The sequence below is a fragment of the Manis pentadactyla genome, chromosome 1 (genome assembly GCF_030020395.1).
Source record: "Manis pentadactyla isolate mManPen7 chromosome 1, mManPen7.hap1, whole genome shotgun sequence".
In the NCBI taxonomy this organism is placed as follows: Eukaryota; Metazoa; Chordata; class Mammalia; order Pholidota; family Manidae; genus Manis; species Manis pentadactyla.
In genome coordinates this window covers 155,354,459-155,380,588 of record NC_080019.1, presented here as the reverse complement: position 1 = coordinate 155,380,588, position 26,130 = coordinate 155,354,459, and the positions used below count along the sequence as shown (strand labels likewise).

The 26,130-nt window shown below is 36.0% G+C and overlaps 1 protein-coding gene across 6 annotated transcripts in view; it reads right to left on the bottom strand.

The window, feature by feature from the left end:
• Nucleotides 1-280: 280 nt before the first annotated feature.
• The window catches only part of EPHA6 (EPH receptor A6), a 932,734-nt gene continuing 906,884 nt past the window's right edge, over nt 281-26,130 (bottom strand). For all 6 annotated transcript variants that reach the window (XM_036916570.2, XM_036916571.2, XM_036916572.2 and 3 more), the window contains 4 exons: nt 16,385-16,578; nt 14,178-14,249; nt 5,303-5,452; nt 281-4,302 (listed from right to left, as the gene is read on the bottom strand). In XM_036916570.2, the coding sequence (XP_036772465.1) occupies nt 4,188-4,302; nt 5,303-5,452; nt 14,178-14,249; nt 16,385-16,578 (531 nt within the window). In that variant the 3' untranslated portion in view covers nt 281-4,187. The remainder of the gene's footprint in view (nt 4,303-5,302; nt 5,453-14,177; nt 14,250-16,384; nt 16,579-26,130) is intronic.

Here is a 26,130-nt window from a genome sequence, read left to right as displayed (position 1 = left end):
TAGGTAAGGATAGTACAGCCAAAATCATGTTTGCCATAAAATTTATGCATAGGTGATACCTCATAGATATTTGTTAAGTTGAACCAAATGAAGTTTACACTGACTTTATTGAATATTATAAAGATTGAAAATTTGTTGAAAGTGTTGATCATAGAAACCAAATTTAGGTGGCTTCAGTGCTTGGTGTCCTAATGGAAGAGTAACATCAATTTTACCTGGTTTACTCCCCTACCTTTGGAGTCTTAATATAAAAAGATTAAAATATTTTGGATTGAACATGAGTCTCTTCTACATAGTGGAATTTATGTAGCAGAATTTGAGCTCAGAAAAATTAAGGTGATCATATTAAAGGATGTGATACATCTGCTTCTAATCTCCTTGTTATAGAGAGATGTATACCACCTGTGAGTTGATTCTTAAAACACAATTTTTTATATTAAACTTAAAATAACAGTTTTTGATTCTTAAAATACAAATTTCTTTCAATAGTAAATTTCCTTAGCTAAGGCTATATAAAAGGATTACCATCATCATCCATTTTGAAATTACTTTCCAAAGCACTTAACTTCCAGGTAATGCAAGCCAGAACTTATACCTTCTGTGAATGCAAATGCTCTCATTTATGTGGTAGGACCCAAAGTATTAACGGAATGACTTTTGCAACATTCTCTTCTTGCCTCCACCCTCAGCCTCTCATACAGAAATCTGCAAGATCTTTTTAGATTTTTGCTGCACTACCTTTCTTTTGCTGATAGAGATAAATAGTGGGATGGTAGAAGCTGAGAAAGGAAAAGAGATGAGATGGTGGAGTAGAGAGAAAAACGGGGCTGAGAAGGGAAGTTTTCAAAGGAATAGAAAAAGACCTAGTATTGATGAAAATTTTGAGGTAAGAGACTTAACTGCCTTACAGAATAGAACTTGGTAAGGAAAGTTATAAAAATGGATTTTTTAGGAAGAGGTTGGGAGATAGATAATATAATTCATTTTTCTCCATTTCTTTAGAAGATCTGTAAAGGCTTTGCTGTTCAAGGATTGGATTCCAGTTTGTTTTGCATTCATGGACTGAGATAGGCCTTAAACCTGTAGCTGGAAGGTTTTATTCAGGTGATAATTGGATAGATTTTAAAGAGTAATACAGTGTTAAATAAAATAAATCTTTTTTTATTACAACATGCATAATTTATTTATCAACAGTTATAAGACAACTCAGTGCAAAAGTGCTGTATTTATTCTTCTTCTTAAGCCAAGAGCTTTGCAGTTTATGATTGCTTTTCTATGATTTACATACCTAATCTCTTTGATTGTGCATTGTTTTTACATTTTTCCCAAATCTGGCTTATACTATGATATAATGAGTTGACTATAGGCTGGAAGCTGACCACCCAGAAAATAAAATGAAAATGGTTTCTTCAACTGTCTGATTTTCAAAATCCAAAAGCCCCTCAGTAGTATAGATTAGGACATTTAAAATAATGCAGGTACATGAATGAATATGCATATTTTAGTTATCGAAGATTATTCCTGAAGGCTTGTGATTTATAGAAGTTACTTTCTTTCTATAAATTCTTATGTATGATTATTAAAGTTTTAATTACTGAATATATGCACTAGTAAATATCAAAGTATTTCATGTAAAATTTCAATGATTTTGGCAATTTAACTGTTAATATTACTGGATATTTTAATACCCTTGGGATCAGAGGGTCTGTGATTGGTAAGCAGTAGAGAAATAGATACCCTTATTTTGTTATGTTTCTGTTTAATCTTGTACACATATTTCAACCTTGCTCTGACCATGATGAGGTTCAAACCTACACTTAAGGTTATCATGCTTAGGATAAATATAGTTTTAAAGAAATCTTAAAGAGGCTTTGTGGTATGCGACAAAGTGAAACGCAGCTTTATAATACTAGATAAATATGTTAGGGAAGTAAAAAAGAAGTACAATTAACCAGATAAAGAAAAGGATCGTTGGACTCTTTAAGAAAAAAATTCTTAACAGAGAACTTTAATCTTGTAAGCACTGAATGCCCATCCCATAGAAGTTTAAATACCTTATAGAATTGATTTCTTGAAAGTATACAGATGTTGCTGACAGAGTCCTATGGAAGACCATAATTATTCTATTCCTTATTTTTCTAAATACCTTTTTTGTTGTATTATAAAAATAAATCTATATGATTAGTAAATTTAATCTGTTTTACATCAGTTCTTATTTAACATATATTTGAGGACAAGTAAATATGGAAAATTTATATTTCCTCTAAATGTATTCAGATTTTTGTAAATGTATCAAGCAAACTGCAGATAGTGTAGGAGTGATGCATGGCCATGCAGGTGATGGCTGGAAAATGTTGCTAGCTATTTCTGACACACTTACTTAAAAATAATGGATTTCCCATTTTTAGTATATTTTAAGGAATACTCTAAAGACTCTTTCTTCTATCTCCATAGATTTTCTTTTTCGGAATGAGAAAAAATAAGCTGTGCTGGCAGAAATTCAGGAGATAAATCAACAACAAAAAATATGTGGACAGTTCTTTTCTAATGGGACAATCAACAAATCTTAAAATAAGAAAAAAAGAAAAAGTGAAGCTCCTTTAATAGCAAGAAAGCTATTATTACCAAAGAATGCAATTTAGGTAGGTATTTGAGAATGTGCGTAGGGCACTTTTATCTCTTAGATCAAATAAAAACCGGTTTATTAAATAGGCATCTTTAGACAACCTGCTCTTTTTTTCTCTTAACACAGTCTCCCTACTCGTCCAGTTAGAACAGTAGTCATTTTTTTTATTTCATGAGGAACAACTGATTTTATAATTGAATGGGCTTGTACGAAAGCATAAACTTCTGTTAAGCTTACTTAGCTTAATTCACGGAAAAATATATTTGCCTTTTTTTGTCAGCCTCTGGAAAGATTATGACAACACCATGCTTTTACTGTGTTCACATTTTTATGTCACTGTATTATGGACCCAGGTTGATACACAAGTTATATATGCTCCTGTGTTAGATCTTTTATATCCTCTTTGGAGAATGCAATGGCATACTTGTCCCTTGGAAGATTTGGAAAACAGCTCATTATGTTTATGTAACTTATTTTTATGAACAGAACATAAAAATTTCTTTAACTTGTAAAGTACACAAATATCAGTCAGCTAGATGTGTTTATTTCTTTGGGCTACCATATAGCTATCATAAAATTGTTTAAGTTAATTAATCTTTTTACATTGAAATCTAAGGCTAGATTCTTAGATCTTTTATTCAAAGCAATTCTACTTAGACAAACTAATTTTCTCAGTGCTTTGATAATTACTTTTGCAACTTGTGAAGATAAACCAAGGGAATAGCCATAATTTTATCCCATGCTTCACTCCACGAAAGCCTTTAGAGCAATGGGCTCACTCTTGGTCTTTTCAGGGGTCATCTTCATAAGGCAGTAGACAAATATACTATAGTCAGTAAAAATTTAGAGAGGAAAGCAGGTGGTAACCTGCTATGAAGTATGTAGGAAACTATAAAGTTAATTAAAAAACAAACAAACCCAACCATAGGAAACTTAAAAGTCGCAAACGTTTCTTCCTCTTCCTCTCTGATAACTCTCTTCTCACCACAGTCACCCCTGGCAAGAATTTGCTACATAAAATCATTGGTTATTTCTGTAAATAATTCTAATATCAGGCATCAACAGTTAAACTTTTTAAAGATAAAGTAACAATACAACCCATTGAGTTGAGTATAATTCTCTAAAAAATAAATATTCATGTCAATTTGGAAGCTACCCCATCACAAAACATGAAAGATCAATTATCTTCCTTTTCATCTGCCATCAAACTCTAAATACATCATCAGTGAAGCTGGACCTGGGTAAATTCCTTTGGGTTAAGTCAGTGAACACTTCCTAAGTACTGTAATACAAAGTTACACATCCATGCTGAGTTATTTACCATTGTGTAGTGATAATCTGCAGTGGGCAAGGGTTTTATTTGCAGGTTATCCAGAAAGGAGCTATGAAGCATGATTTTAAAATCCAGGTTGGAAGCATAAACAAAAGGCATGTGCCCGCAGTCTGCTCGGGAGACTGCAGTTTGTGAAGTGGTGGGAGAATCAGAAGAGAGGGTAGTGGAGAGAGGATATCATTCTTTTTAGAAATGCTGAGGCACAAAACACCAGTTCTTGTAATACTTTCATACATGAAATCCTTTCTCCTGTATGTGCATCATATGTAAACGTAAAGTCTGTATACTGCTGACTATCCGTCTCTGGTGTCCAATGAGTATGACTCCAATTCTTCTAATATCACTGTGGGGGGGAGGAGAGAGAGAGAATATGAACATTTAGATTTGATAAGTACGAAAGAGAGGAAATGAACATCTAAATATAGCAAATGTCAGATTTGCTTTTGAATTTGCCAAATGTTGTATAGCAGGTAAAATGAGGGTTTAAGCATAGATATAAATGAACATCAAGAGTTAGTTACTCTTTTCTTCTTGGTGTCAGAGAATACATCAAATCAACCTCAAATTTAAGGATACGAAGAAAAATTTCAAATTCAGGTACCAATGTAATGATCAGACATTTCATGGCCTAAAGGTTATAATTTAGTAATTATATACATTTACCATGGATTAGCAAAATAGTATGTAGGATAGAAGATATAAGGTCTCCATTTAAATTCTCATAGTCTTTCAATAATCTGAAAAAATGCCATTGTATAATGTTGAACCATATGAAACTGACATTACTAATTTAGAACAACAGCAATTTCATACAACTCAACCTACCAGTTTTAGTATCTATCTTTTAAGCAGATGTTGAGCATTTTTATTGCACCCAGGCAAAGGAAAATCTTTGAGACAGTGGAAAAATGCCTGACTGTTACAATACGGAGAAGGATCTCTAAAATGATGTGATAATATTGAATTACTACAATAATTATTTTGATGAACGTTATAGGAATTGATTGTGCAAGATTAGTGTAGTGGGTCATAAATAGCAAACCAAGGTAAAACTGTTGACATAAAATCTAAGATGTGAACCAGAGTAATATGCATTTTAGAAAGCATTAAAATTTTTTTAAGTAGCTATTTGAGTTAACTATATTCTTTTAAAGGAAAATAGTTAATGGTGTAATGTCCAATTTCCACTAGGATGATAGAAATGGTGAGGAAAGATGTGGAAATGCCATTCTAGCTTTAGGAAAGGTAGTTTAACCATGGTACACTTAATATAGTGTTTAACTTCACAATTTCCTGAGATACAGTAGTAATAAAAATACATTAATAAACCTGGTACCACTTACTCGATGCTCATTCTTGAAATCAGGTCAAAAGTTGTAAACCCTGCTGCCATAAAGTTATTCGTATACTGCCCCATCTTTATGGAATCCAGCCAGTCACCAACTGTGACAAACAAAGGATACTCAGGAACCTCCCCTGGGGACTCAGGCATTCTACAAGGAAAAACAAAAACAACCCTTCGAGACCATTTAAAACCAGACAAAGTAAAAAATACCCAGATTTCTTTTCTTCCTTTTACAATTTTCTTACTTCTAATGTTTTTAATCCTCCATTTAAAAAAATACCTACTTTTCCATAGTAGTCTAATCAACCTTTTTTATCTGGTCAGTTATGTTTGCCAGTTTCTTTTGCCTTTTTCTGCTCTTTGTCACTACCGGGTCTCATTCTTGACATATCTTAAGAAAACCCATATCTTGCTAACTTCTCTTTACTTTTTTCCCTTGCATAAAACTATGTTTTAAAACTTGAGAAACAGCCCTCTCCTTATATCCAAAGGAGGGCAAATAGGCTATTCACTCTTATACTTCCTGACCTACCACTGAATCCACGCTTTTTGCCTTTTTCACATTTGCTATGAGAGTCCCTTCTCTTTCATACGGTGAATTCATTGATCAAGCTTCCATTTATTTGTTCTCAAACATTCAATAGAAATTTTTTATTAAAAAGTAATTTCTGCTGCCACAGAGCTCAGCTGCATGAATAAGATTTACATACATTCAACCACAGGTTCATATAGCCCAAAGTGTAATATTAGCAAATTACCAAACAAAGCAAAACCAATGCAAAACTGTGTTAACAAGAAAAAGGAATCCAGTGCCAGTGGGTCTTAAAGTAAGTGATGCAGAAATCTGTATTTTTGTTCCTAAAATCTTATGCAAAGGGAATTCCAGTTGGGGGTATTTTTGTAGTTTTAATATAAAAATAATATAATGGTATTATTTTGGGAAGGCTAGCAGATGAGTGTGTCTACACACATAAATACATATATACATATATTATATATATAATTATACACAAAATAGTTTTATATAAGCTACAGACAGGATAAAAATTGAATTAATTTTAGAAATTATAGAAAAGTAACTCAAAATTATTTATGTAAGTCCTTCTGGCAATAAACTATCTTATTCTCCTTACAGAAATACATGAAAATTAATGTTGAAAATGTTTTGTATGGTTTTAAAAAATAATTGGTATTAAAAGTGTTTTTATATACCTTTATATAAAGTGTTTTTTACACTTTGTAAGTGTAAATGTGTTATTAGCCCTTTAGGATAATAAACATATCATTTAAAAAGTTATTAGATCTAGAGTTTACATTTAATAGTATAGTAAACCAGTAACATTTTTTTTTATGTTTGGTGTTTGACTCAAATCAGTATTTTCTAAGTAATGCAAAACTTCCCCATTAGATGTGAACCACAAAATTATTTTCATTAGAATATTGAGGTTTAAATCAATTTTCATTTACTTTGCTCCTGATTTTTCATAAAGTTAAAGAATGAAACAATCCATAGAAACAACTAGATCCATTGTTTATAACATTCATATTTGGGATATTTCATAATAGTTTTATCATTTATGATTGAATTATTTCAATTGAAATCAGAAACTGATAATATATGAGACATGTGATTGAACCACATAAAATAAGAATTCCCCCATTGTGAAGCAGAATGGCATATGCATGCTATATAACCTTGGCATTGTTCCATCAAAAATATATGAGAATGGAGTTAGGTTCTAAGGTCAGTGCAAAAAGTGACGATTGAAAATCTCTAATGATCAAAATTACCCTTAAAAATCCTTTAAATTATCCTTAAATCACCAGGACCTGGGTCTTTAGGAACACAAAACCCAGAGACTTTCTGCATGGCCATACAAGTCGTTCACTATAGGGCTCCTGAAGACTCTAGAACGTGCCTCTTGGAATTGTTCAGGCCAGGGTCCCTATTGAAGGCCAGGAATTCATTTATTTGTTTTTTCTTTTATTGCCACATTGACTTCCCTTTTCCGAAACTGGGTTCTAGTTGCAGGTGGGGATGGGGGTGGGGAGAGATGACAGGAATATCCAGGGGGTTTTGCATTTTGTATATAATTGAAATTTCCATAAGTAAAGTGTGCATATCTGGTGACTACACTGTAGTCCATACTGAGTCTGATGACCCTTAACAGTGACTTGTGTCCTCTCTATTATTATTCAATTCCGTTACCACATTTCTGATTTGGGAGGCTGTTGAGCCACATTCTCTTCTCCTGTATTATAAATTGCAATGCTGTTTGATTGTGGGCTGTTTAATTTTAACGAATATCTGAGTGACTCCTGATTTGACCCTAAACAAAGATTAGTCATGTCCAAAGTTTGAAAGTGATCACAGCATTTACCAAAAAATACTTCAATAATTGTTATATTTCTTTGTTTCCTAGGGGTATTTATATTAGTAAGTGTTACCAAATAAATAAAATTTCATGTAAAATACAAAATAATAAAGTTCTCCATGGCAAATAGAGTTAAACAGGGTTTTTAACTATGATTTCTCAGAGTCTTCACTATTGTAAAATGCAGTGTGACTATGTAAGGGGATCCAGAATAGCTTCTGAATTATTTTACTGAACTATCTGACCAGTTTCTATGGAACATACTTTAGAAAATACTGCTGTAACAGGTCTATTGATTATGTTTAAATATCAAAATGGCCAAAGCACCCTTATAGTTTATTAATATAAGTAAAGCCACACGTTAGACAACTGAATGTCGTTATGTTAAAATAAAATAATGTGGCTCCAATGTCTTTTAGTTACTTCTTAAAAAAGTTTGTTTAAGAACAAAATTAAAATAATGTATTTAAGTGACTTCCCCTTCATATTCCTATTCCTTTCTTGATACACACACGTAGTCAGGTGATTGCACTTCTCTCTCCCGAGATAGCTCTGGAATAACTCTTGAGCTTTCACAATTGCATATAATTGGTGAGTGGAAATGTAACCTGATTATTTTATGTCCTTAGTTTAGAAAGGTCATGGAGGACATTCTGTATACTAAATGACTTAAACGGCCTATTTCTCTGTTGAAAAGCATTCACTATTTGCTCCCAGAATGTTTCAACACCATAGTTCCCTTTCTCTGCACACATCTTTAGTAACCTGGTTACTCTTTGGCCTTTATACAACTGCCTTGGCAGTTGATTTAGTAAGGTCAGGGTCCCCTCGTTGTTCACAGCCTCTGTGCAATAACTTTTCTTTCACCTTATCTTATAATGAAGTTGAAAAATGTTACTGTTTTCTGGCTTTGAGGGCTGGGTACCATCGTCCTCACATGAATTTGCTGGAATGTTACCTAATAAACAATAAATGCCCTTTCTTATCAACTGCCTACAATGATAAATTCAGTCTTCTATTTTCTGAGTATGTAGAAATTTCTGCTATTTGGTGATTAGTGGGAGCTGCCCACTTGAGAAATATCTTTACAACAAAACCTGCAGCTCACATTTTAAAATGTACATATTATAGAACAGAAGATCAAGGGTCTATTACTTTCCTCAGAAAAATGTGGAAGAGGTAGAACTAGGAAATTTTTAAAGTATAAATTATGCTGAGTTTAGATTAGAGAAAAGGCTGGAGTATAGCTGGATAGGTAATGATTCAGTGGAAGGTACAATAAATATGTACTCCCAATATATTTAAATGTGTAAAAAATGAATAGCATTGGTAAAGCTGAGAAATTTTTATTCTAATGTGACCTCTGAGTTCACAATAACACTAGTCTTTTAATTTATAAAGTTCTCAGATAGGTTATTAATAGGTATCAAAACTTTCATTAGAAAGCAATGAGATTTTTATCCTCAGACGTTTTCCATGTTTTATATTAATCATGTAAATACAATAGTAAGAGATCTATTAAAATGATTTATGTAAGGCTATACTTTGAGAAACAGTATTGCAAGGGAAGATACTGTTTTAACATGAAACCATTACACACTTAAAGGCTTTCTCCCCTTACTACTAGTACAACATTTTTTAGCTCTTATATTTATATATGGTTAGCAGAACTGGAGAGATAGGGTCCATTCTATTTTAAATTGCCTTTATTTCACATGTTTATGAATATTTTCCATGTTTCAGCAGTCTTCATAACTACTATTCCGATGTGTGTATAACATTGCATATATTGATGCTTAAACTTTGTTAATTCCTCCAGGCTAGATTCTTAGATTGCTAGCAACATTCTTTTATTATAGATGATTTTGCAGCCTTAGAGCAGGTAGCTTTTTATTTTGGTTGAATTATTTCCTTGGGAAAAATCCACAAGACAAGAATTTTTTTCAAAAGATAAAGGTAAAGCTCCCTGATGGCAGGAACTATATCTCACATATCTTCCTATTTTCCATAGGCCTTGGCACAAGGCTGAAAGCATTACAGGAATTCATTCAGTAAGTGATGACTTAGATTTGAATATTCTCTATGGAAAAGTTTGGTCCATGACATAATGACAGACTCATAATGAATGATCTATTTTTACTTAATTCCATTAAATGGAAGTGCAAGTGCTTATTGATGTAATCATCAGTCTATTAAGGAATGTGCAGTTTATTTAACTTATTCCTCGTATTGCAAAATGGTTTGCTTATCTCTGTCTTTATAGGTTTCGGAGAGAAGGAAGAGGCAGTTTTAGGGGGGGTGAGGTTGTGCAGGGTTAAGGGACTTGGAACTAGAATAGTGCATTCACCTTATTCAGTATCACTGCTCTTACGTAAGTTGCTCGTATCATGACTCAGGGACAACACTTCACACTAGTTAATCCATAAAATAATCTCTTGATGCAGACATTACCCACCTAACTTTTGAAGGAAGAATTTATTTAATCAGATAAAAAAGAAAACACTGCCCTCTAAACAATGTGGTGTATAGTCAGCTTGAACACAGTTAAGTTAGTGAAAGAATTTTGCTATTCTTTAAAAAATTTAAGGTGTAACTTTATTCAATATTATATAAATTTCCAGATGCACAGAATCGTGCCATACATTCTGCGACAATTTCATGCTTATAGAAAATATTTCTGTGTTCCAAACAACCTGACTCTCCACAATGTTGAACTGGGAGCATGAATTATTTTTTTGTCAGCCTTTTATTTTCAACAAGTCATCAGGTTTTTAAAAAATTGATATGATTACTTAGTTCTTATAATAAGGCTGTTAACTGGTGGAAAGTATGAAGGAATGAAATGAAATGAAATGTAATGCAAATTTAAAAATTATAGATGTGTCTGAATATTTAGATGCAAAGTAGGAGTAATACTGTTTAAAATAATCTCCCATCATTTTGAGTAGAGAACCCAGCACTTGGTCCCTAGAGCCAGAGTAATAGTTCACTAAGCCTCGAGGAAAGCCTATTTTTGTGAGGAAATAATACAGGAACAAAAACAGATTTCGTACCGCATGTTAACTACAATTCATTGGCAGTAGTTGACAAAATGCGGTCTTGGAAAGAATACGGCGGAAGCATCGGGCTCCGTGGGAAAGAGCGCCGTGGTGAGTCATATCTGCCGTAATGAGGAAAAGAAGCAACGCGTGTATTTGCCAAGACTGGAAAACTTCTCTACAGAAATGCCTGAGGATGTAATTCTGGAACTACGTTGTCATGATTTCCTCATTTCTCTGCTTCGCTATTCTTATTCCTTTCTTCCTTCAAGTGGCTGAGCATTGTAGGAGAATGTTGGGGAGGCTGGACGGACTATGTGTTTGCTACTTATTCCCATGAATGAGGACATGTACTCTATGTCCTCATGTTTGCTTAGTGGGACATAAAATGACAAGCTGTGCCTCACTACAAATTCTTCTGGGGACTTTAATATACTCCATATATGAAATCTGATTAGTCCAGAGAAAATCAATGTGGAAATGTAAAACTATACTCTCTTTTCTTATAATCATTCTGGAACAGTGCTGTTTGGGAAAAATCTTGTCATTTTGTGTGATTGTATCTGTGTAGTGGAAAGGATAAGGGCTTTGCAGCCGGTGGACCTTACTCAAATTCCTGATGTACTAATCACTTGCTGTGTGCCCTTGGGAAAATTCTCTTTGAGTTTCCATTTCCTTATCTGAAGGATGGAGCTAATAAGACTGAGGATTAAATGATTTAAGAGGTTAAAGTGCCAAGTACAAGAGTGACACATAGCAGGCTCTTAACAAACGGCAGTAAGTTATTATGAATGTAAATTAGAGTTTGTATCAGTATTAGTATTGATATTAATATTAGTATTATCATTTTGTGTCAACAGTTCATGCGAACAGAATTTAAATTTTCTAATAGTTAGAAGTTTCATACGTTCTGATTAATATTTAATTTCTGTCTTCCACATAGCTTTGCTTATCATTTGATTACAACACTGGTTTTGGCAGCCAGTTATTTCTCTGTCATGAAAAACATCATTAGAAGTGCTACTTACAAAAATCAAACAAAACAAGCCCATGACTTGGTGTGCAGAGACAAACAATTCTGTACTGTAATTATGTATAGCCTAGGCAGACTGAGCAAGATCTTTTCAAACTGAGTGAAAGAATTTATATCAAATTGTTGAAAGTTGTTGCCCTCAAAAGACAGCATTACAGGTGCTTTATTACCTGAATGGAGGGAGGTGTTACCATTTAGTCCTTAATGTTTCCTTGTGGTTTTCTAAAGCAGAGGTTCTTAATTATGATTCTGATTTGAGCTTTTCCCTACCTTCCTCACTCAATACTACTGGAAGTCAAGTGCTTGAAAGTTCAACAATAGATGTATATGTACTTAGGAAAGTCACAGTTCCAGTTCCTAAGAACTAAAACATTATAAGTCCTCTAACTATGGCCCCATGGGTGGGAAGAATATCCTAAGTGCCTTGGCCAGGGCAGAACATGATTTCTGAGGCAGGTGACCATGGATGGTCCATCTTGGTCAACTGCTGCCCATCCCTGAATACCACCTTTTAGCGGATGCTGTCAAGGAGCCCATAATTTGTAAAATTCTTTGTTAGTGACATGCTGAGGATCTGGAGCAGGGACTGGAGGGAAGAGTTATTCTCCCATTTTGCTGAAGCACTGTCTAAATGGGGAATTAGCCAGGTGACTTCAACCTAGTGCACCCAGTAGGCTGCAGTGTACGGAGGGTCAGGAGTGGAGTTAAAGAGTTGGAGAATGACTGTTTAGGTAATGTGGGCAGGGGTGGGAAGTAGGGCTGGGTGAAGGGACACCCATATAGGCATCAATCCACTTAAACTATCAGGCCTGAGATGTAACCCTGGACTCCATGGGAGTATGCTTGACTTGGGGTTGAGAGGAGTTACAAGATTGATCCTGAGGGCAGGGGAGAGAGAGAAGGGGTGTTTCGAAGGCCACAGCCAGGCTCTGCTCCTGAGGCTGTTCTCCATGTAGCCTTGGCCTCAAGCTGGGCCTTTTCTCCTGGGGGCTGTGCACCATCTGATAGCTACAAACATTTCTATGAAAAGTTATAAGGCATCATTGTAGAATGAAGGAAAGTGAAAGTAGTTTGAGATTCCTGTTTATGGAAGAATGACTGCCTATATTAATAAGATAATTTTTCAAGTTATTTCTTACAATCTATTGGATTGAGGGTTGTATTTATAATACCACTAAGTTCACTTATACATCCATATGCTTCCTTGAGCTGGGGAGAGAGTGAGAAGGTGAGGAACACATTGGAGTTCTGAATACTCCCTTGGGAGTGTGTCAGGCACAAGAATACAAGCATTATTTGGAGTGGCTGCCTTCTCTCACCAGCATTTTTTCTTTGGGTGTTCACTGTATTTTGAAAGGAAAGATGACAGATAAAAGGTTTATGTATTTCCAATACGTTAGTATCAAATTACTAAGCTGTGGGGTTCACAGCTCCTTATCCTCCATTATTGCCTTAATTTCTTCCCTCTTACTGCTCTGTCAAGAGAAAGGATAAAAGTCTCTTGGGTGAGTTCTTGAGGAAAAAGTAATTAGAGTAAAATTAAAACCATGGGGTCATCAGGGATGAGAGACGATTTCAGCAGAGAAGTGAGAGAGAACTCTGGGAGTCAGATATGCTAGAGCGTGCGGGGAAGTTTAACAAGAGTTGCTGTAGATTTTACAATTAGACTCCTTTACCTGTTGGAGGGATACATGGTAGGAAAGCTTGGAATGTGACACCCTGTCACGTTTCCTTAGTTCCATGTCATGCTGGGACAGATGACTGGGCTTTGGGACTTGGGGGATGAAAGGGCAGTGTCACAGCTGGGTAAGCATAAGACCAACCCACTATTCTTTAGCTAACATTGCTATCCTTCACTGGACCATGTCTCCTTGCCCTAAGCAGACTCAGGTCTCTGGGATCAGGGACAGGCTGGGTGGGTGGCACTGAGGTGAGGGGGTGGACAAGGGGAGCCCACTCAGGTTGTCATGAAAATGAGAGCACTGATAAAGGTTCAGCCAGGATACCTTATAACAAACAAACAGAAACTTTTCCCAAACAAAAGTATACTGAGGGCACATAGCTTTGTCAGAAACAAGGATAGCAAATCAGTCAAAAAAACTTCTATTGGGTCTTCCAGAGATTAGACTTTAGAATTGACTCAAACTGCCAACTTGGTATAAAGTACCCAGCGCTGGGTATAAAGCACCACAGCACTTGCCATTTCCTGGCCTGTCCCCAGGATTACTGCACACCCCACTCTACTGTAAGCCTCTGGCCTGCAGACACGAGCCCTCATCTTGACCTTACCTCTGAGTCATTTTGACTTTTTGGTATTGTCTCATTTGGATTCTTCATCAGTATTTTCCTAATATGACCAATGTTCATAATTTTGAAAAATCAGGGAAGACATACTTACCTAATTTTCTTTAAAAAATAGGCTCTTACCTGCCTGCTTCTACAGCCACAGAACAGTCAGAGAGCTCTGCTGATGGGCTCTGGTTGTGAGGCCCGTTCACCCTATACCACAACAAGAGGCCCAGATTAAACGATTTCAGTTTATAGATGTGAATGTTCTCTCTCATTAATGCAGACTCCCTCCATGATCCCTTTCTACTAGCTCTTTCTCCTCGATGTTTAAGCATGCCCATCTCTTCAATAAACCATATACAAAACCCAAGGGAGATGCTCTCTACTTCTCTTTCCCTTCAGATACAGGTTTCTTGGAAGAACAAACCAGTACTTTGCATTGCTCTTCTCTCTGACCTCATATTCACTCCTGCTCCATTGCAATCTATCGTATGGAACTTTATTGAAAATGCTCTTGCACAGGCTGCCTGTGAATATTTGAACAACACCTTGCTAAATTCAATGGACACACTTCACTATTTATCTTACTGAAATTTTGTGGAGCCTTGGATATTATACTCCTTAAGATTCTCTCCCTTTTTGGCTTCTATGACATTGTTCCTTCCTTGCCCTCCTCATCACCTGTCTGCCTCCTCCTTCTCATTCTCCTTTGGGCACTCTTTTGCAGTTCATTTCTTAAATCTTGATGTTCTAGAGGGTTGCATTTTTTTCTCTGTTAATTTGCATTCTTCATGGGTTATCCTAAGTATGCTTAAAGCTTTAGCTACAATCTATATGTTGATGATCTTCAAATATACATCTCTAGCCCAGATCTTTTCACCGAGGTTCAATCTATAGATATAGCTGCCTATTGGACATCTCCACTTAGATGCTCTGCAGGTGTCTTCAATTCAGCATGCTTCAAATGGTCTCATTTCTCTTGCAAAAACTTGTCTTACTTCCATTCTTTCTCCGAGTTGTAATACCATCAACCAGCTTATCTAAGAGTCTTGATGAAATCTTTGATTCTTTTATCTCCTCCTCCTTCCACATTAAGTCAATGACCAAGACACATTTGTCTGCCTTGTCCCAAGCTTATTCCAGTGTCACAAGTCAGGCCCTGATCTTTTCTAGCGCAGATTGTTGTAAACATGTAACTGTCTCTGTTTCCAGTCTTCTCCCTTGTTTTGTACTCTCAGTCTAAATCAGCCCTGGAGTGATTTTTTGGAAATGCAAATGTGATCATGCTATTCTCTTACTTAAGATGCTTCCATGGCTGTCCATTGCTTGTATGATGAAATCCAAGTGTCTCCCCTTTTCCCCCTCCTTTACTGCTTCCTGTGTTGGACAGCTTTAGGGAAGATGGGCTAGAGTAATAGTTTAATCTTTACCTATTTCATGCTTGGCTTCACTTTACTGAGGCTGCCAATTAGTGATTTAGAGATGAACTCCTGTGTGCTCTGCTCTGAACTGAGGCCTTTTTCAAGTAGTCCTTGAAGAGCCTTTGGCCTTATTATCACTAAAAACCTGCACTGACTTGAACTAGTGACCTAAAGTTAAACATCTGGATAGCCTGTTGGCCACTCCCTGGGTCAGGAAAATGAGGTATGGAAATGCTTTGGTTATTTCTAAGTCCAATTTGGCCTAAATAAAGAAATATATTTTCAACTTAGTAATATTTTAAATGTAATATTTTTAGATTTAGATGATCTTATTTTTTTTCTTCTACTCTTCCCCTTCTTATAATTGCTCTGCAGGGAGAGGTGAGTAGATTTCAATTCTACTGACTTTTATAAAATGCTATATGAGTGCCTTCATTTCTTGTCTTGTCATCTGATTTTTTTCTGGTTTTAGGAATGGAAAATAACAACAGCTGGGTGTGATCACATCAGCAGGAAACATCCTGATTCACAAATTGCCCCTGTCTTGCTTGCCATTTCAAATAGAGGAACAGAACACAGAAAGTTCAAGAAAATTAAAGGGGTGGCACACACACACACAAATTCTACTTACAAAGGTAAGGATGGATCAGTAAATAAAGGAAGGATATATAAATACCAAACACCCACACAGGAAAAAGTATAATTTAGAAAGATTAGAGATGGAAGAAAAAAATCCATTTAAAAAATGTTAACCAATTGCTTTTTCAGATGATAAGTAAAATATGGTTTATACAAACTATTCTAAAGGGTTGGCAAATAGACAGTTATCAAGGCAAACTTTCTCATCTCTTCCTGTTAGTCTTGCCTACAGCCTGAAAGAAATTACGATTGTCAAGGGGGAAAAATCAACATTATGCATCTTACACAAGAATGTCCTCCACTAGCGTGTGAAGGGCACTGGGATTGCGGATCAGTTTGTCAAGGAAGCTGACAATGTCAGTAAATTTTGGCCTGTGATTTCTCTCCTTCTGCCAGCAATGGAGCATCAGCTGGTGTAGAGATGCCGGACAGCCCATGGGAGCCGGAAGTCTGTAACCTTCTTCAATGGACAGAATGACCTAAATGCAAACATACACAGATTATTTTCTTACTTTTTAGGACAACTAATACATATGCTAAGTTATAATTCCTTTTTACCCAGGAAATAGAAGCAAAAATATTGGTATGAATGACAACTACTTGTAAATACAAGCTGTCCAAACAAGGATAAACATAAATGTTGTGAATAACAATTACTAGAATCTCCATAGCACCTGCTGACCCTTCTGAGGGGAAAATATGTTTTTAAAGATGTGGTTTACAGAGTGAGGTTAAGTTTCATCACAACATGGAGAAACAGTTTTGTGTGACTGAGCTGGAATGTCTTAAAACCTAATTAGGACATCAGAAAGTCAGCATAAGATTGATGTGTTTAGTGTAAACCAGGTGTGACACATGTTTTAAGTAAAATTGCACTTCTGTTGAAGCACTGAATTCCTGAATCATTTTTTTATCCTTTTAAAATAATGTCAGTGTGTATTCTTTTTCTAGCCATCAGTCCTTTGTTCTTCCTTACTGCCTATTTAATTTCCCTCCACCTATTCTGGCATTCCCTTAGTCTGACACCGACATGATTAGGAAGTCCTCTCATAACTTCTAAGGTCATTTAATCTTTGAAATGCTATCAGTGGCTAGCTTAAGGCCACAGGGCAACAGCATCAGTCAGCCGGAGTCTCCTCTGGGCTGGTATTCTCCAACAGAACTTTGATGATGAAAACGTTCTCTCTGTCCATTGTGGTAGCAGGAAATCACGTGTGGCTATTGGGCACTTGAAATGTGTATAGTCAGACTGAGGAATGGAATTTTTCATTTTATTTCGTTTTAATCAATTACAATTAAATTTTAAGTAGTCACATGTGGCTAGTGGCTACTCTGTGGGATGCTGCAGCTCTGGGGAAAGGAATCTCTATGAGAAGCCAAAGCTAAAAGTAACAACAAGATGAGAATAAGGTTTTTTTGTTTGTTTTTGTTTTGGTACTTAAGAAATCACATACAAGACAGGATATTTACCTGTTTAATATATGACTCTCTTGGGAATTTCCTAATAATGTGATACAATTGACCCTGAACTTATGTAGCTTAATTTTTTTATGAGTGTTCAAATGTATTCATTGACCCTTTATTCTTCTATCATCTCTGGAAGAAAGACAAAGGAAAGGGTTTATTTTTCCCATTTTTGAGGTGGGAAAACTGAGGAACAGACTAAATATTTAAAAGCAGGCACAATTTAACCTTGGCCCTGCCGTCCATCAACAGAAATACAGAAATGCAAGGGTTAATATTTTTGACAGAAGCACTCCCATCTACATGCTTTCTTTAATTTTTGGAAACACATTTTATGTTAATTTAGTTTTTAATTGACACCATTTGACATGACTCAAAAATATGTATAATTTATGTGAGAGGCAGTTCGTGTGAAGGGGCAATAATATGTCTCAGGAAACTCTTAATTGCCAAGTTTTAGCTTTTTTGTAAGAGGTAATTTCTCATAATTCTATCAGTGTCTTTGTGACCAGAACAATTTAACGTGTCAGGACACTAGCATTTTTCTATTTATTTTATATATCTTTATCGAACAGGATCCTATCTGTTTTCTGACTACTTTTGTTACCAACAAGGCTTGGATTTTAAGATATTTTGCAACACATTTTAGAAAAGCAGAATGTGTGTAAAAATATTTGTGATGCATCAAAACTACTGTGGATAGTTTTGAAAAGTAAGAAAAATAGAGTAAAAAAAATTACCTCTTCCATTATAGAAAGACTTTTAAATTCCATCCTAGGAGAGCTCTGTAGTCCATTTACAATAGCTACCTAGTTATAAGTGCATAGAATAAAGCAGATGACAAGTGAGGTTATATTCTGAGAAAATTAATTAGCTGCCTTTATTGAGTATCTATTGTGTGCTGGGTCATTTGCATATTTTTCTTCATTTCATGCTTAAAATAACTAAGTATGGTAATTATTATTATCACCATTCTTAAATGAGAAAATTTAGATGCAGAGAGGTTAGGAAATTTGCCTAAATTTCCTCTATGGCAGAGATGGAATTTGAATTTAGTTTCTTTACTCCTAAACTTTTCCTCTGCCCATTCCCCAGAAAGGTTTTTCAGTTGTCGTAACATCTTCCTTCCAACTTTATATCAACTAACACAATTTTAGGGATGATTACCATATTATCTTTTGTCATACCATCTGCTATTGGACTTCAGTATTTTTGTTTGGATCCTAAACTTTATATTCTGGGTTAATCAAACATACACTTGCTTCACAGTTTGCAAAACACATTCTCTGGCTGAACAAAGTAATTTCTGAATGCTTCTTGTTCTTATACACATGCCCACTATTGCATCTATTACACTGTATTGTAATTTTTCATCTGCCTTTCCTCTAAGGCTATCCAGACTTGAAAGCATACTTTTGACTCTGCATTCTCATCATTTAGTACGATGCCCAACACATTAATAAATGTTACTGACTAAAACAAAAGCTATTAGAAGAAATTTTTGGATTTGTCTTGATAGAGGAACAGATTTTTAGAAAACCTTGAGTCTCAACCTACCCAAGAAGGATTCAAGTATAAGCACAACAGCATTGGAAGTCTCCTCTGAATAATTTTAAAAGCTAGTGCATCAAGCAGCATTGTCCAAAAATGATCTCATGATCTCCCACTGGCTTGCTCAGACAATGAATGAGTCAGGGAGTCCTTGAGTCAATGAGAAGATGGGTTTGCTCTTCTCTAAAAAAGAAGGACTGGGTCCAGAGGGTTACTATTTCCCACTGGCTCCAAGGTCTGTAGCTGCTGGAGACCTGACTTTCCTATGGAACTCCTGTAAGCAGCTGACCCTCAAAGCTAAACTGCTTGGTGCTAAGCATGCTGTTTATACTCTTCAGACAAGTTCTCTAATTGCTCTTAGGAATTAAAGGACAGAGTGTCAGAGGGTGTGGTCCCTTGCCTGGAATCTCTATCTATAATGTGGTCAGTGGAATGTCTGATCCCAGCATGACTTTCTGTGGGAACAGTGGGAGGACCATGGATTCATGACCTCTGGCTCTTTAGTTTCCTCATGTTTTATTTATGACCTTGTGAAATTTGTATCGAGCCCTACTTCATGACAGGTGTCAAATATGAAGGATTCTACCTTATAGGACAATAGTAATGACAACAAAAACAACAGTGACAATAATAATAACAGCTAACAATTATTGAGCTTCCAGGTGACAGTTCTAAATGATTTACATGTATCAACTCTTTTAATCCTCACAATAACCCTAAGAGGTAGGTAAAATTATTGCCCCCATTTCATAGACAGGGAATATAAACAAGATCCCACACCTAAAAATTCTGGCTTTAAAGGTAGCCAGAGAAGAGATTTAAACAATATGATTCACAAGAATGGTTAAAAGACATATCTTTCTAATGGGTTTTATATTTATTCACACAAACATATATAATAATCACTTATTCTGTTGAGCATATTATGTATAAAGGATAACATGATGACTAAGAAATACATCTGTATTTAGGAAATACATAATTTAGTGAAAGAAACTGAGGAGTTTGAATATATTAAGTGCCACATAGGAGCTATGGGAGCATGTACCTAACCCAGCCTCAGGGAGGCTTCTCAGAAGAGGTGAGCTGACTCTTAAAGGATATGTAGAAAGTAGCAGGGCCAACTAGATGAGTGGAAGCGAGGAGATATGACCTGACCAGGGAATGAATGACAAGGTTTGTGTGGTGAGAATAATCTTCAAACAAGAGAAGTGAGATTTGAGACTGGAAGGTTAAGTAAAAATTGTAGTTCTTGGGATCATGAATGATTTTGCATACTACAAACAGACTTTTTGCAAAGATGAAAAGGGTTTTAGCAAGTAAATAGCATCACGTTTGCCTTTTGGAAGCTCACTCTGGCTGCAGTGCGGAGAATGCACTGGAGAAGGCGGGAGGCCAGGAAGGAGGCTTGCCGTGATCCGGGCAAGAGACCGGGTTGGCTTACTGGAGGCAGTGGTGGTGTTGTCCAAGAAGTGGACTGATTTGACAGAAGTACAGAACTGGGGTGAGATCAGATGTGGCAGGATGTGGAGGAAACAGGAATACCTTACAGGTTTTTGGCTTGGTCAAATGGCAAAGACAGGAGACACAGGAGGAGAAGCAATTTGGGGCTGGAGTGATGATAAGTTTTCTATGAACTTTCTGGTTTCACATTCAAATAACACATACTACTTTGAGAGCTCGTGATGTGCCATGTTCTTGGCTAGATGTTTTCACATAGCTTACTTTATTTAGGTCTTAAAATACCTTTATTATGTGAGTATGGTTATACATATTTTATAGGTTGGAAAATGGAAGCGCTCTAACTGATGAATAGATTGGGTATCACATAGCTAATAGTGCCTTAAAACTGGACTGATACTGTCTTCTTGGCAGCTCTATATCATGGTAGTGGTAGGGAAAATCCTGAGTCTGAGCCACCTCCCTGACTCGCTCCCCCAGAATTAGGTGTGGAGCCCTCTTTGCCCTCATACATTCTGTTTTCATCCTCACCTCTCTGCTTACAACTGCCCTAGCTGCAGCTCCTGCTCAATTTCCCCTCCAGATTTCTGTATCTATCACCTATAGGACATACCACTCTGTAACACTGTCATGCAGATGCCTTAGATTTATTTTGTTCAAAACTTACCCTGCACCTCCTTTGGGATTTCTGTCCTCTGCTAAGGGTGCTATTATTCTTCCAGTGCCTCAAGTCAGAGGTCAGGGAGTCATTTGGATCTCTGCTTCCCCTGATACTCAAAATTAACTAATCACATAGTTGAAATATCTCCATTTCATCTTTGCAACAGCCCCCAGACTAGTCTCCTGTCTCTTCTTTTCCTCCTCCAATCATCTCCCACAGAGCACCCAAAGCAACGTCACAAAAGTGGGACTGTGCTCATGCTTCTCTCCCAACTGCAGGTCCGCAGTGGCTACCATGAGCCTGGCCCTCAGTCCTCACCTCTGGCCATGTCCCACCTGACCCTTGGCTCTGGTCACAACAAAACACTTGCAGTCTCTCAAGAGCAGCAACAGTTTCTTTTTTTACATATGTTCCCAGCATCTAAGCACAATGCCTTGTCAAGTCACATAATGGAGCTCCAGTTGTCATATATGTGACCTACGAAAGCTGTACTTTAAAGGGCAGCCTGAGAAAAATCTGCATTAACCTTTATCTTCATAAACATGTCTTTTGTGAGAAGTTTTGTTTTATGGATTTTTTTGTAAGACCTTAGTTAAGGACTGACAGGGAGCCAGGAGCATATGGGTTGCTTTGTCTAAAAGACTAATTGAAGTTTGTTGTTTTAGGATATGAAGGTGTGATAATTAACTGGAGAGAATTTTCTAACAGTTTGGTTTTATGATAGTTGTAGACTGTCATCTTTTGGAGAATAGTTATACAAGGTTATACCCTTATTAAAAAATGTAAGAAGAAAATTAAAGTGAAAAAATATGAAAATGACTGCAGTGATAATTTTCAGGCAGAAGTAGAAGGAATTAGATTCTGTCATAAATTATTATCTAAAACCTCGCTGGTTATTCTAAATAGACTGTATTAGATCTTTGTCCTCAACACTGCAATTTTTAGCAGCCCAGAATCAACACAAGGCTCAGTTGAGGCATGTAGCAGGCTCTGTCCTGCTCTTGCTGAACCTGATGAGTTTCCCAATTGTGTTGACGGTTTCTGAATCAAAGCAGGCAATGTGCACCTTATATTAAACCAGGCAAACAAGGAGTAGACAGTCAACATGAAAGCACTGAGACATCCCCAAACGATACCATTAAACAAGGAATGCCTGGGCTGTGCAGGGAAATCATGTTTTTTAATGGTATAAGACTGCTGAATGTCTCCAAGAGAGTGCATGTAATTTAGCTATTCATATTTTCTTTTAAAGGAAACTGTCTCAGAATTTTAGCAAGGACTGAAATGTACACTAGTAAATGGAATGTGAAATGATTTTATTTTTATTTTCTCTCTAAATGTTCATCAAGGCTTGATGGAAAACATGTAATTTCAGGAGAAGGGGAATGGTGAAGCAAAGGGTCCCAGTATAGACTTATTTTTTGTGATAATGATTACTTATACTTATTAAGATATTTGGATTCATAATATAATAATACTGAAGATGCTGGTAATGCATTTTCCTGACATGTAATATAAAGGTTGTGTCTACATGGGGAAAAGAAAAAAGGAAGGAAGGAAGTGGTTATAAGTAAATGACATTTAAAATTTTATACTTATTTCCTTATTCAGTATATTTCAACATCCAGGATTTAAAGTTCAGCAATAGGCAATCAAGACCCCAGTGAAATTCAATGTACATTAAGAAAAAAAGAGATAGAGTGATGAAAATATGATACAGACAGAAAACACCTTTTCAGGGGCTAATTTGTAATTTTTAAATCATTAGGCCACAGAAAGTTAATGTTGCCTTTTTAACATAAAGAATTTCTTAAAACTCCATCCTTAAGACAGTTCTCAAATCTCATTTTTTGGGACTCAAAATAGAATGTCAAGAACATACATGAAATGGAGAGTGCTAGTCCTTAGCAGGTAGCCACCATGCAGATTATTGCATGAGTAGTCAAAACAAGGCACACTATGAAGAGTAGGACTCTCAGAGGTTAAAGGGTTGTTGATGACAATATTTATCATTTGGAAAATATTTATCCCTAACAGTTGAAAGCCACAGTTCTTGAGACTGAGATGACTGACAGTTTCTATGTACCTATGCTTCAGTTTGTACGCACTGAAAAGCGCATCAGTGAAGGAGTCACGTGAACGGCGTCAGAGTCCTCACCTGTGGCTAACAAGCTCTGTCGTCGGCCAAGTCCCTGCCTCCTCATGAGTAAAGAAAAGAGAACTAGATTCAGTGACTGCAATAGTACCTTAGCTCAAAAAGCTGTATTTCTAGAGTCATTGAAACTGAAGGCTTAATCCCCAGGGACTTCGGTAACAGATCTGTGTCTCCAGACTCTGTAACCTCCATGATATCTGGCCTCCATTGAAAGGGCTGTTTCTCCCAGAGCTCCAAGCGCAGGGAGACGAAAATCCAGGAGGGGACAGAGGACTTCTGGGCAAACTAAGATGAGGAGGATTTTGGGAACCATGATACTCCTTACCATGCCAGTTCCCCTCCAACAAAATATACTTTTTGGAAATATAAAGACACATCCCCAATCGATTTTGTTGAAACCATTTTTCCTTAAAGAAAGCAATGTTTTTACTAAGCCATTTTACCAAGCACTCCCTGGGAAAAAACCTAAATAGTTTTTCCCTGTTGCATCATTTTGATTTCAGAAAGATATTAGACAACTCTAAATAATATGTTTCCTGGCCCTACTCAAAATATGTAAAAGCTATGGAAAAATAGTCTGAATACAAAGGAAAAGGGGATTTTAAAATGCCCTCTTTGTAAATGCTCCAGAGAGAACAAAAGGTGGAATAAACTTTATCAGAGATAAAGTGTGCAAATATATTTCAATATATAAGTATATTGAAGGTATAAGTAATTTTTTATGAAAGCGTTGCTAGCATGTATACATTTTCTAGCTTTGTTGTCATTAAGTAAAAGAAAAATCCCTTAAAAATTACATTGTGGTAGTACTATATTGGTTATTGCTTTCTTCTACTTGGAACTTTACTATTTGAATTATTTACAATGGTGATTGATTGCTCATCATAGTATCTCCTATTACTCTTGCCTTTGGGGCAGCCATATATCATGTTAGTGTCGTTAGTATGTATTTAATTAAAATGCTGCTATTGCCTATGTAACACTAGTAGGAATTATTGAAAAACTTAGAAAAGAAAGGCCATTTTGAAAATTGCTTTGGTAGAGTACATATTCAAATAAATGCAAAAATTCTCTCTGTAATATAGAAGGGTAAAGTAATGGGAATGAGCCTTTAGCAATTTACTGTATCTTACACAGATCATTACACAAGGACCATTACATAATAAAGTAGAGTTTGAAAATCTAATCAGAGACAAAAATTGGAAATGACTGGACTCTCTGAGTCATAAAATCATACTGCATTTCTAGGTAAGTGATTCTACACATCCACCACTCTTGTTTGAAGTACTAGTTGATAATTGATAAAGATCATAGTATTATGAGGGTAAACAAGGAATATGGTAAAATATTACTTTCTTCCTTTGTGAATTTTGAGGAAAGGAATCAATTCCGATAAGGTCAAAAGGTTCTTTACGACATCATCTAAAGAAAGAAAACCCTGAAGATGAACTCCATCTTTTTCTTCAGGTAAGCTTCAGAAAGCAATCTAAAGCAAAACTTGTGATATAAAAGCTTTAGAAAAGTAAGGAGAAAAAAAAAACCTTCACGAACACTGGGGCAGCATTATGTTTCCTAGTAAACTTCAAATGAGATGGTCCCTGATACTGATTCTCTTTGTGGGAGGCTGAACTAGCTAAGTAGCATACACTTAAATGATGCCAATCCCAGGAGGCATTTGGGATTCATGTTGCTTCAAGGCGATTTTTTTTTTTTAAACACCATCATGTTGGGGAACAAAACAAAATAAAACCCCAAACTCCAGTCTTGCGTTTAGATCATTAGTTTGAGCCAAGTCTCCTCTCATTTACATGGTGCTAGTTTCCTCCCTACATATTAACTCTGGGTGGATTTGGTTATTTAATGTTGCCTGCTGCTCAGGTTTTGCTTCTGTTTGCTTCTGTTAAGCACATTCCACACAGTAAGCACTGCAGGAGCTTGTGTGGTTTCGTGCATTCCGATGTGCTCCCATTATGTAGTAAACAACAATTATTTTTTGGACTTGGATGAAAATAACATAAAACATTAACCTACAGTACCTTACAAAAAAAGAAAAAACATGCTAGGAAATGGCAAGGAGCTGCATACCTTTGATGTGCCTGTGAGACTTGTAATAAACTAGATATGTTGATCATTACAACTTTGATTTCAAGCCACTGACTTGTGTATTTCTAAGAAACACAATAAATATGGTATATTTTATAAATTTTTAATATCAAGATACAAAACGACTTATAACTCCAGACAAGAGTGAGTCAATCCACATTTTTTTGCTAATAGGAAACTGAAAACACTTCTAGTGTGACAGAGTGGCATACATAATTAAAGATGCTTTGATCTCATTATTTAGAATTATTGTATGGAGAGTCTTTTGAAAAGCAGAATTCTACAGTATGGTTTAAAGGGTAAAAGCATGTACTTTGGAATAAGTAGGGGGCTTGAACTTCAGTTCCACCATTAACCAGCTAGTAACCTTGGGTAAGTTATCTAGAAATGGAAGTAATAATAGTATCTAAGATAATTATTTTGAAGACTAAATGAGCTAATAATCTAAAATACTTGGCTCATAATAAGTTAAGAAAATTCAAGCTATGATTATTACTGTTTATTAATAAACCCCTTTTACATATGAGGTATTTTACATATATTAGCCCTAATTCTTGCAATCCTGCTGCTGAGTATTTTGAATCCCATTACAGACAGTAGCTCAGAAAGCTTAAACCACCTGCCTAAGATCCCCTG